Source organism: Myxine glutinosa, chromosome 1 (assembly GCF_964187855.1).
Source record: "Myxine glutinosa chromosome 1, kmMyxGlut1.1, whole genome shotgun sequence".
Taxonomy (NCBI): Eukaryota; Metazoa; Chordata; class Myxini; order Myxiniformes; family Myxinidae; genus Myxine; species Myxine glutinosa.
This window is the reverse complement of record NC_136261.1, coordinates 323,824,030-323,836,712: the sequence shown is the minus strand read 5'-3', so window position 1 is coordinate 323,836,712 and position 12,683 is coordinate 323,824,030. Positions and strand designations below refer to the sequence as shown.

Here is a 12,683-nt window from a genome sequence, read left to right as displayed (position 1 = left end):
GTAGCGACATTGGACAGGTAGTGGGGACATAGAGAGGGTAGTTGGATGATAATGACAAGGGAGCGCAATAATGTAAGGGGCGACGGGAGAGCGCGAGTTTCAGAGGGGAGTAGTTAGATCAGATGATGCCGTGTGTGTGTGAGAGTCTTAGTATTGAGCAAATGAGGCAATGCTCGTGAATGATGCCGTGTGAGTGTTGAAAGTGTATTCAGAAGTGTATTGTGATTGTGAGTTGTATTGAGCATGAAAGGGTATGGAGCAGCGTATGAGGAATAATTGGTTGTGCATTGTATTGAATGATTGAGGAACTGGAATGATTGAGCCTGGGAGGAAGGAGGGTGCAGGTGGCACCAGGTGAGATTGCACAGATGTGCAACTGAAAAGGTGTATTAAACAGCTGTATGAGTGAGTAATAGTGAGTGATTGTTGTGTTGACCAGATGGTCCTGGAGGAAGGAGGGTGCAGGTAGCACCAAGAGTGATGGCACAGGTGTGCAAATACAGGTGAATGGAGAATGGTTGTATGGAATAAATGGTCTGGAATACATGGAGTATGGAATGGATGGTGTGGAGGGAGTATGGTGGAAACTGTGGAGTGGAGTGGATGGTGCGAAGGCAGTGGATGGGGAGGATGGACCCCATCACGAATACCCGAGAGGGTAGTTTAAGAGTTAGGTAGAGGGAGTAGGTAAATTGTGGTTGGATATTGGCATCTGTGGTGCGTGGTGGAAGAATGGTGATTGAATGGGTGCATTAGTGTCGTGGAAATGGCTGGGCGTGTGGCCTGTTAGTGTGTGTAGTTGGTTGGGCACTCCACCACTATGAGGATGTCGGCCAGGTGAGGCCGCAGGTGGGCTCTGGGAGCCGTTAGAGTTGTGGATGGGGCCCGAGGATCCGGAGGACGGACCCGGGTAGCCCAGTGCCAGAGGGCACCGAGTGGGGAGAGCGCCAGAGGGCCTTCCCCAGTTAGATAGATTAGGGAAGGAGCAGGTAAGCTCGGAGGCAACTACAGTGGTGGAGGTGTGCAGGTGGATAGACCTGCTGGGAGAGCCACACGACTCAGCCCGGAAATTGTGCAAAGGCACAGGGAGTTGAACCGGGGGAGTGAGACCCCAAATTGATAAGCACCACAGTTTGGTCAATGGGAATTTGGTTCTTAAAACCGCATAGAGTGCAAGATGGCCAATGGTTTGGCAGGGAAAGACCCCGGGTAGTGTAAAGTGTGTTAATGTCATTTAGAAGGTAGATAGGATGGAAATCTCCTCGCACCATCTACATCCACTCACCTGAGGTGACGAAACTCCGCACCATGCCATGGTTGTTTTTTGATTATTTTTACTGTGCAAATGTTTGGATTGTGAGACGCATCATGACGTGGGTGTGACATTGTGCTTTGTGTTCCATCTCTCCCTCCTTATGAGGATTGATGATGAGTTGGTGATGGCAAATTTTGGTTAGAAATAGGGATTGTGGTGACGAATTTGGTATAGGGGAAATATGGGGAAGACGTGACAGTAGTGACGAATTTGTAAATGTGTAGGTTTTTGTAAATACGGGGAGGGGCAAGGGGGGGTAGTGTAGGTCACATGTGGGGGGCGTACGGTAGGGACGAGCTTTCTCACTTCGCTCTCTGTACGCACCTCGTCCTGCATTACCTTGTTTGATGTGTACCCTTGCGACCTTACCCCTCGCTCACCTGTCTTCTTCCCCCCCCCCCTTGTCTCCCACCCGAGGACTGTGCGCCACTGGGTGCCGAGGGGAGCGTGCTGGAGTCCACCATTGTGTGCCCGAAACTCCCGCAACCAGCTGTCTGCATCGATGCACCACCTTATGGACCACATGTCTGTGGATGAGCACCACTCATGGACCCCACGGGTTGGGGCATGGCCCCTGTGCTGGAACCGGCCATGATGGCCCGAGATCTTGCTGGCGGACCTTGGAAACGTGGCACCTATGCCATACAGGTGAACCACCCCTAGTCGGCCCTGTGGGTCATAAATAAAAAATGGACACGTTTTGTGCAAGTTTTATTTCGTCCAAATAGGCCGCCAGCAAAGAAGAAAGACAACATCTGGAAGAACGACAATGGCCAGCAGAGGGAGCCGAAGAGGAAGACCGGCACCAGGGGTTTGTTGGGTTTTTTTTTATTGAACTGTGCACTGTGCACCGATTGGTGCTTTATGGCGTTTTGGTGCATTTTTGGTACTTTATGGTGCGTCGATGCAGGGCAGGCTGTCTTCCCCCCCCAAAAGAACAATCGCAGGTCCTGGGTTGCGTTTTGTAAATACAAGTAGCGTAACTGTAAATAATGCTCCCCCATCGTTCATGTTGTAGTTTGAAGACAATTCCGCAATTCGGTTAGCTGTGGGCGTAAGTCTGTTAGGCAGGGTGCAATGCAGCAGTGGGACATATTTATTTGTGTTTTAAAACTGTCACACTCAGGGTCAGGTTAAATGTAGAGGGAACTACACATACGTGCCACACTAAAGAAAAAGTAATAGGCCCGGGACGTGCCTAAGAGGAGGAGGGTGAAGTGTTATGGATATGAGAATTGTGTTTAATAGTTGTAAAATATCACCCTCCTTCCTCCATTTGTTATGTATAAAGGTCAAAGGTCGTTCCCGTAGTTATTCCATATACAATCACGTAGCCAATCATAGATTTCTTTGTTCAGTAGTTATCTCCTTATTATGTGTATTAGGTTAAGGTTCTGTCTTCCATTAATTAATACTGCATTGCACCGAAGTGGAATAAGGTAGATTCCCTTCACATTCCCCTTTTGTCAGCTATTTCCAACTGCATTCGCCGCTGCTGCTTTGTGGTTTTCGCCGCAAAACACCACCATTGAACACGCGGTCAGATCGGAGAAGAAGGGGGAGGAGCGGCCAAATCCAGGGCGTTGGCCGCCGATCGTCATCAAAGGTGGAGCGAAAGAGCCCGTGCCAGCCAACCGGCACTGCAGTGAGCGGCCCGGTAGGCGTGTCCTGGAGGCCGGCGGCTTGATCGCCCGAGGCGCAATAAAAGCGCGCGCGGAAGCGTTTGGGAGGGTGAGAGTGAGAGTCGGAGAGAGAGCATCCAGGCGGTCAAGTGCTGCAGTGAAGAGAGAGAGAGAGAGAGAGAGAGAGAGAGAGAGAGAGAGAGAGAGAGAGAGAGAGAGAGAGAGAGAGAGACGCGGCAGACCAGGCCAGTGGCAGTACCACGAGCAGTACCACGCAGCTTTGACTCCACCAAGCAGCGTTGGCTCCACCAGGCAGCTTTGACTCAACCGGCGGAGCTCGTCCCGCGGCAGCTCGCACGACCGCAGCTTGGGCGTTGACGGCGGTGCCGACCGTGGCCGCGGAGGAACGGAGCTGACGCTCCCGGCCCGACCGTGACCCAGTTCCCGTGGACCTTCCTCCCCCTCCAGCTATCCACCTCCAGCATTCGTTCCTGCCCCCGTGTAAGTGTGCTCGTTGTCTGTCTTTGTCTTGTCCTTGGGGCTAAGTAAGACTGTAATATATAAGCTAATAATTGCACTGTGTCTTCTCTTTCTGTCTTTATTTTCTTATTCTTCCTTGGTTTCTTTGATTGTGTAAATAGTAATTAGTAAATAAATTATATTCGTATTTCCTACCTTGGTTCTTCTTCTTCTTCTTCTTGACATCCGTTCGTCTTTGTCTTTTCCCCATTGAAAACCTGTGGCACGATTTGGCCAACGTTTCGGAATCGGGTTAGTTTCTGCTAATAGTTCGTGCCGCGGCTGCCATCCGCTCGGCAAATTAACATCTTATCCGCGGTCGCGAACGGGGTTGCGCACTCGCCTTTTAGGAGGAGGCTGTGCAGCGTCAGGGACCACGTCGGTCAGTCACGGACGAGGGGATTAATCCCACCTCTAAGGGGAACAGAGGCGGACGTTGGGTTCCGTAACAATATATATATATATATATATATATATATATATATATATATATATATATATATATATATATATAAGCACCGTCTTTGGAGTATGTATTATACCACCATATCGAACCTGTTATATTAGTTACATGTGTCTGTTGTTTGTGTCCTTTATAACATCCTTAAATGCAGTAAGTTTCCTGTTTGGAAGTTGTCCCTCGATCATAAACTGATGATTGTGGAAAGACAGATGGACTGGCATGGACCAATTGCTTAAACCTACTTTTCGCTTTGCGTGTGTGTGGGGTAAATATTAATGTACAAATGGGGAACACTAGCAATGTCCCATAAGAAGCCAGAGCAACACCTTGTGCCAAAAGGCACCACTTTACAGTTCAATGGGGGCTTTAAAGTGGTGTAAAAGTCAACTCAGACTTAAAATAACTTGTATCATTACCCTTGTCGATAACCTCCTGCCAGAGTGACCTGATGAGAGTGGTGTCACAGTATCCAGCACAGTGCAGGATAGCCAACTTGCTCTCTGAGAGACCAAATGGTTCAGCAAAATCTCCATACAGCTGGGGAAGAATGGAAGAACAACATTGGATGTTGTAATGTCATATTGTAATCCATTTACGATAGGTTGAGAATTGAGCTTAATTTTATAAAGGAATGAAATAGTTAGTGAGCTACTCAATTAAAAAAAAACTGCATTTCTTCTTAATCTGCCATTTAGAGTTTAATGAATTAGCAACTCCCATTTAGTTAGTTCTCTTGTCTGTAGAAAATCTTCCTTTCAGTATTTGTCCATGTCTCCCACTTAGCTCTGGGTCTTGAAGGTCGTTTTATCATTACAATTTCAAATAAAATAGAATCTCAAACTGACTTTCCTAGTCAGACATTGAGATACAACAACAAAAACAACAACAACAGGCATTTTAAGGCCATTTTCCCTGCAAGAGCAGGGGTTAGCCTTGCGGTCCCCATGACAATCTTCTCCATTTTGCCCTATTTTCTGCATCTCTCCTTGTTAACCCCCTTGCCCACATTTCTTCTTCGACCATCTTTAGCCAAGTCTTTCTCAGTCTTCCCTGTCCTCTACTTCCTTCTACATTCATTTCCATCACTCTTCTCAACCAGTCACTTTCATCCCTCCTCAACACATGACCAAACCATCTCAACCTGTTGCTCTTCACAGCATCCATCACAGGCTCTATTCCCATCATCTTTCGCAATTCATCATTTGTCTTCCTCTCTCTCAACGATACTCCACACATCCACCAAACCATTCACATTTCCACCCTTTGTTGCTGCTCTACGTTCATTACCCATGTCTCACTCCCATAAATCATAACACTTCTCACACATGCAGCATACACCTTTCCCTTCAGCTTCAATGACACTCCCCTCCTCGTCAGCACGCCACTCAGTTCCCGAAACTTCTTCCATGCACATCTCACTCGAGCAACCGTTGCCGAGTCTGATCCACCTTCTCCATTCAGCATGTCTCCAAGGTAACAAAATGTTTTCACACCTTCCAGCTTCACGCCATCTCCAAGATCCAACTCAACATTTCCTCCATCTGCAGCTCCCTCTGTGCACACCTTACACTTGAATGTAGCTGCCACACTGGTTAATGACCCTCTCAGACCACTGCATTTTTGATGAACCCACTCAGCGCACATTGTACATTGAATGGAACTCACTTCGACACCCTTCCTGCACCCAGCACACGGCCACTTCCCAGTTCTTTCCACCTCACCTCATGCTTTACCACTTGCCATCACCTTCGTTTTTCCGATATTCACCTTCAGACCTTTTGTCTCCATACATTCCTTCCACTTGTTCATCTTCTCCTTCAGTCCATCCATACTTTCTGCAATCAACACCAGATCATCTGCATACAACTCCAACGGTAAACCCTCCTTTACGTTCTGAGCCAGCACCTCAATCACAGCTACAAATAGTAGTGGACTTACTTAGTACCGACCCCTGATGCACTCCCACCTTCACCTCAAACTCACCACTGTTCCCGTCCTTCGTCCTAACAGCTGTGCACGCTCTTTTGTACATTGCCATCACTACTCTGATCAACCATTCCTCCACTCCTAACTTCCTCAATGCCCATGTCAATACTTTGCGTGGAACCCTATCGAATGCTTTCTCCAGATCAACAAACCCAAGAAACAACTTCTTCCTCTTCTCCATGTACTTCTCCTGCAACTGCCTCACAATGAAAAGCGCGTCTGTCGTTCCTCTTCCTGGCATAAATCCAAACTGCATTTCGTCGATCTTCACTTTCTTCCTTATCCTCCTCTCCAACACCCTTTCCAATACCTTCATTCCATGCTCCAATAACTTTATCGCTCGGTACGAGCCACACTCCAGAGGGTCACCTTTCCCCTTGTATAGAGGGACGAGGGTACTCAGTTCCCAATCCACTGGAATGCGGCCTTCTTTCACCGCCAGATTACAGATCTCTGTCATTCTCTTGACACCCCAACTTCCTGCTGCCTTCAACATATCTCCCACAACTCCCGTCGGCCCCCCCGCTTTTCTACTCTTCATTGCTTTTATCGCTTCCTCAACTTCCTTCTCAGTTATCTTCTCTGCCGGTCTTAAAACTGGGTTACTCTCTGTTGCCATCCCATTCATAATAGCAAATAAACTCAGCAAAACAGATGAGCAATGCAGTAATACACCAGATTACATTGGTGATGCATTCCTGAAAAGTGCGACAAATGTCGAAGCAACGTATATAAATCAAAGCTATTTTTCTCACAGTAATTAATAGAATAAGCAGGGGAATAAGCAGTAAGTGGGTGGGGGAGGGGAGGGAGGAGGTACGTTCCAAACGTCACCACTTCACCCATTATATTTTACTTTTTACCGATGGTATTACCCTTTTTTGATTAATGACATGTTATAGTCAAATACACAAGTATACAAAAGAAAAGAAAAAAACTATTACCAGACATGATTAAATAAAAATAAAACTCGGCCGGAGGTGGTCAAACTTGGTGGTACCTCTACTTCTTCTTCTTCTTTCCCCTTCAATGAACGTTGGCACGTTTATAATTGGTGCGCATTGTAGTCGAAGGCAAACTTGATAACCCGGCAACATCAACGACACGTTCACCAGCATGCATTCAACAAATAACATCTAATTTAACTTCTAAGGTAACACTTTTACAATGCCTCTTCGCCAATGTGCAACACAAAGTAGTTTTTTCGGCGATTTTGCAATCTCCCGTAGCCGATTTGGTACTTTTGCAATGTATTATCAGCCTTGCAAGTTCTGAAAAGGCCCGATAATAAAAGGTATGGCTTTAAAGTGACATAAGTGGGTGTTGAGGGGATGCAAATCGGGAAGTAGTATTAATAATGTGATGAAGTATTTGTGAAATGACATAAATCATGGCATTACAGACTATTACTGTACTTAAAGATAAGTTCCTTAAGAAATATAAAAAAGTGCCGTGCTCACATGGAAACTGGCACAGACGTCAGGGGTTCAAGTGGACTCATCTACTGTCAGAAGATCTCTCATCGAGTGGTCTCTATGGGTGAATTTATATCAGAGCCTTTTTGCATAAAGGCAACAAAGCCAAGAGAATAAAATATCCAAAGAACATCAGAGTTGTGATGCCAATCAGTGGGGAAAGGTACCGGTACTTTGGAGTGACGAGTCAAAGTTTGAAATTTTTGGAACAAAGAGAAGGCGAAGTGTGTAAGAAGGATGGTTGGTGAGAGATATAAGGATATGTGTCTACATCCTACTGCGAAGTATGCTTGAAGCTCTGTTCAGGTTTGGGGGTATTTTTCTGCTCCTGGAGTCGATTTGGTGAAATTGAAGGAACAATGAATGCTACAAGCAGGAGGCCAATTGGTGACAACATTGTTTGCTAGCATGACAAAGACCACAAACACACTGTAAACATATTTGCAAAGGAAAGCAGTCAGGAACTCAACAACTATTCCAATGGCCACCTAAAAGTCCTCACCTTACATCGTAGAAGCTGTCTGGGATTATTTAGACAGGAAGAAAAAGAAAAATCACCAAAATCAAGACGAATTATGGGAAACCGCAGAATGTATGGAACAACTTCACAACGGAATTTCTCCAGAAACTGCAGGAAAGCATTCCAAAATGGATATCTGCTGTTTTGCATGAAAAAGGTGAGCCCTTTACTCACCATGCATACATTACTTACCATCATAGCCATTGCATACAGAACAAACAGGTAGTCAAACCTCGGTTGTATTATGATTGATGGTAAAATTGTAATCCTTAATCGGTTGCTCCACTGAATGAAAAGTAACTTCATCAATGGAATGAAGAAAGACAAACCTTTGTGACATTCAAGAGGTTATCGTTGAGCTGTGCCAAAGCCTCGGGCACTCCAGGAATCTGTGAGCAGGTCCCACTCAGTGTTTGCTGGATCTGCAGCTGGACCCGAGCTACCTGTACACATTATGCTATTTGTGAGAATAGTTCCATCGATGAACAATCAGTGATATGATAATTTTTCATTGTGATTAAAATCAATTGACGAGCATTTTGTTGGAAAGTAAAACCTATTTTTTCGTACCCGCTTCATACAGCTGGTGCATAAGAAGATTGCCCCGATATTAACAAACACCTCCAAACACCCCTCAAAAGAAAAACCTCTTCAAAAGTACGATTTTTAAAATCAGAACGAAATTGCCCGCTCTAGATAGCCGAGAGCAAAACACATTTATGCTTAATTTACATCATACCCCTCCGAGTTAAAGGTCAAGGTTAAATGGCAGTCAAATAAATAAATAAACAAGAAGATGTCATGCAGAGCACGCTACTTGCAAAATCCCCCCCACCCCCCCCAAGAAAAAAAATTCCATTGATACAGCAAATTGTCCATTTCATCAAGATTAAAATTGACAATCTTGATCAAAACTCGGGTCAATAGGAAGAAAAGTGACGATTTTTCAGATGAAAAATGATGATTTTGGACGGTTGACCTTTGACCTTTTGACGTCAAAAATAGTTAGTTTCCCTATTTAGTGACTCGATGTGCAAATGCTGTTCCATTTTCAAGTCGATCGGATGAAAATTGAGGATTTTTAAAACTTGGCCGATGTTGATCTTTTGGCCTATGTTGACATCAAAAATACTTGGTGGTTGAATTCAGTGACCATATATGCAAATCCTCTTATAATTTCAAGTCAATCGGATGAAAATTGATGATTTTAGAAATTTGGCCTATGTTGACCTCAAAAATACTTGGTGGTTGAATTCAGTGACCAGATATTTTTTTATTTTTTGTATACAAGATCGAGGCTCGTGAAAGAGCTAAAACCCACTCCTGACACCATATGCAAGTCCTCTTCAAATTTCAAGTCAATTGGATGAAAATTGAGGATTTTACAAATTTGGTAAAGTTGGTGACCTTTGGCGTAAGTTTACCTTTTGACCCCAAACACAATAGGCCTCTTGCTTATGACCAACTCTACCATTTGGTGAAGTTTCATGAAGATCGGTTGAAAATTGTGACCTGTAGGCCGGTGACAAACAGACAGACAGGCAGAACCACAAACGAAACCGACCAATATACTGAAAAATCTTAGATTTTGCAAGTTATAAATGGACACGTTTGAATTAGGTGGGGTGAGGTGTTTTGAATTAGGTGGGGTGAGCTGTTTTAAATTAGGTGGGGTGAGCTGTTTTAAATTAGGTGGGGTGAGGTATTTTAAATTACGTGGGGTGAGGTATTTTAAATTACATCGCTCAAGTTTGCCAATGCGAAATCTCAAAAACCGGTGGTGCAGGTATTTAAAGGTTACCTTTAATCTTCTCTCCCTTCCAAGATGTTGCACCATCATAATGTACCTAGCACTGAAGTTGTGTACCTGCATTGAAGTTGTGCACCTGTTTGATTCGTGTCCTTGACCTGCTTTTTCTGGAATGTGATCTATTTACCAAACTACACCTTTTGATCATAACTTAAATTTGTTTCGATTTTCATGATGTTTAGTTTTATGGATAGATTGCAGATGGGGATACATTTTCTTAATTTACACTCGATCCCTAAATGTTGAAGGTCAAGGTCACATGGTTGTCCAAAAAAAATGCCATAATTGGGTCGTGGGCCAAGGTCAAGTCGCGGGCGATCGCCAAGGATAATCTGGCGGAGGCTTACCCATAGCGATTGCTTTGTGATCACAGATATCTAGTTTTTGGTGAGATTTCCCATGCACAAGCATAATTAAGCATAGCTTGGTCCAAAATTATAGTTAAATTATCAATACAATGGGGCCATACAGGTCGAAAGATTAAAAAAAAAAAAAGCTTTGCAGACTAGGTAGAAGGAAAAAAAAACAGTAAAAAGGACAAAAAACTACAACAATAACAACAACTATGAGTTACAGGGGGTGGAAGAGAGAGAAGGGCATAAACAAGAAAATTGGACTCTGGAGAATAAAGACAAGAAGAAGCATTTTTAGGAGAATAAGGCTAGGAAAATATGGTTAAAGGACATGTGAGGAGCTCCTGGTCAAGTGATACAAAAGTGGTTTATCAGTTAATAACCAGAACTACCTGATAGTGTCTGGAAACCATCTGCTCATTCTAAATATTGAATGTAACATCTGAGGAACATGAAAATATAATTTAATGCGAATGCATCAATGGATATTCCTCCACCAACATGCGATCTTAACCCACTGTTACTTTTGATTTTATTAATAGTCACATTAAACTAGAGGTTCCAAGGAACCTGAACTCAACTGGTCTATATCAATATGGTTAGAATATGCATAACAGAACCACAAACTATATCGTTTATATGTGCTAAAAAATATATGACAAAAAATGATTTTTCAATATGGCCGCCCTGACGCACCCATTTTTGGGTGTGCAACGCCCAAATGCAATCCCAAACTAGTTTATGTCTTAAAGATGGTGCATAACAAGTTTCATCAAATTTAATCAATATTTGTGACTTTTAGAGCGTAGACGTCGAATTGTTTACAGACAGACAGACAGACAGACAGACGACGGACACTGGGTGTCGACAAAAACTCAGCTGGACATTGTCCAGTTGAGTTAAAAATAGAACAAGGGGTCCTGAAGCTTATCTGGATCAGGAGCAACAGTCAGTGATGTCATAAAACATCGAAATTGCATTAATGCGCAGAATCTGGTCACGTGATTCGATGAATGGAAGCCCTCTCAATGCTGATCACAGCGACACATGTTTACAGGTCATGCTTTTACAGATTACAGGTCATGTTTTTGGCTGAGGGCATGCCTGTGCTGCTGATGCAAAGCTCCCTGTAGGTTTAGGTAGGAATTCTAGCGTTTTAGGCCTGATTTAAACCTATTAATGAGTGCAGATTTGTATGTGGTAAATACACCATCGTTGGGCATCAGATATGAAGCTTAAGCCCAAGTTTAATCAAAATCGTGTTTAGTTCAAGCGGTAATGACTGAAGTGTTTACAGACTCACTCACTGACTTACCTACAGACACTGCTCGATCGTTTTCGCTAAAGTCCAGGTGAGCTGAAAATAGAATGGCACTCGGTAGGGCACATACCTCCCTCTGCCAGGCTGAACAGTTTACGTTTTGTAGCCCACTGATAGGCCGGATCTGTATCCGCAACTTAACCAAAATCTAATCAGCTTGTTCTTCTTATGTACCCAACTGATCCACAAAGTTTCATCCGAATCTGCCTTTAACTGAGATATCATGCTACATATAGTGTTTGGCCCTATGTCTCAATGTTGAAGAATCACTTAAAACATTCCAGTAAATGGATCTTCACCAAAATCGAAATCAATTAGTCTTTGGCACACACCCAACATGTCCACAAATTTTCATCCTATTCCATCCACAACATTTTGAGAAATCCTGCTCACAAACAAACAAACAGACACATAGACAGACAGGATATCAACACTTAACACATCCATCTTCAGTGGCAGAAGTAATTAAAGGTCATCTTTCATTGTCTCTCCCTGTTGAGGCTGGAGTGACTCAAGGCAGTGTTCTGGGCCCCTTCCTATTCTTAATCGTCATCAATGATCTATCTGACTCTCTGGAAATCCTCATCTCTTTGCTGACTCCAACCTCTGTCGTGACATACATCATCCTTCAGATAAGTGAAATTCGTTTTCATCAAAACTTGCCACTAAGCTTGAAAGTATATGAGCGATTTCAGAATGGTGCCAAGGAAGCAACTTTCAATAGAACAGCGTGTGAAGATCCAAAATTTGTGAAAAGAAGAGCACACTACGAAGAAAATAGCAGAAAAGCTGAAGATCTTCCATAAGGGTGTGAAGAACACTTTGCAATGTCTGAAATAAACTGGCTGGGTACAAGACAAGAAAAGGCCAGGAAGATCCATAACAACCTCCACAAGGCGAGATAAGCACTGGAAGTAGCTCAGCTTACACAATACAAGGAAATCAAGTCAACAGCTGACAAATGAAATGACAGCAGGGCTGAAAATTAACTTCTCGTTGAGCACTGTGTGTAGAAGGCTGATTGTAGCAGGTCTCCATGACCGAGTTGCAGCAAATAAACCACCGATGAGACAGCAGAATAAGGGGAAAATACTGAAATTTGTAAGGCATCACCAAGATTGGGAAAATGAACTGTGGAATCAGGTACTCTGGCCTGATGAATCGAAGTTTTAACTTTTTGGATCAAGGACATGTCGGTTTATATGCCAAAGACCTGGAAAAAAATACAACATGCAATGCTCGCAGCCTACTGTTAAACACGGGGCAGGCTCTGACTGTATGGGTTGCATCTCAGCTTTT

General features: G+C 43.8%; 1 protein-coding gene across 4 annotated transcripts in view; it reads right to left on the bottom strand.

The window, feature by feature from the left end:
• NUP155 (nucleoporin 155) overlaps positions 1-12,683 on the bottom strand; it is a 387,607-nt gene that overhangs the window by 39,388 nt on the left and 335,536 nt on the right. For all 4 annotated transcript variants that reach the window (XM_078769705.1, XM_078769706.1, XM_068096685.2 and 1 more), the window contains 2 exons: positions 8,230-8,343; positions 4,336-4,456 (listed from right to left, as the gene is read on the bottom strand). In XM_078769705.1, coding sequence (XP_078625831.1) covers positions 4,336-4,456; positions 8,230-8,343 — 235 coding nt within the window. The remainder of the gene's footprint in view (positions 1-4,335; positions 4,457-8,229; positions 8,344-12,683) is intronic.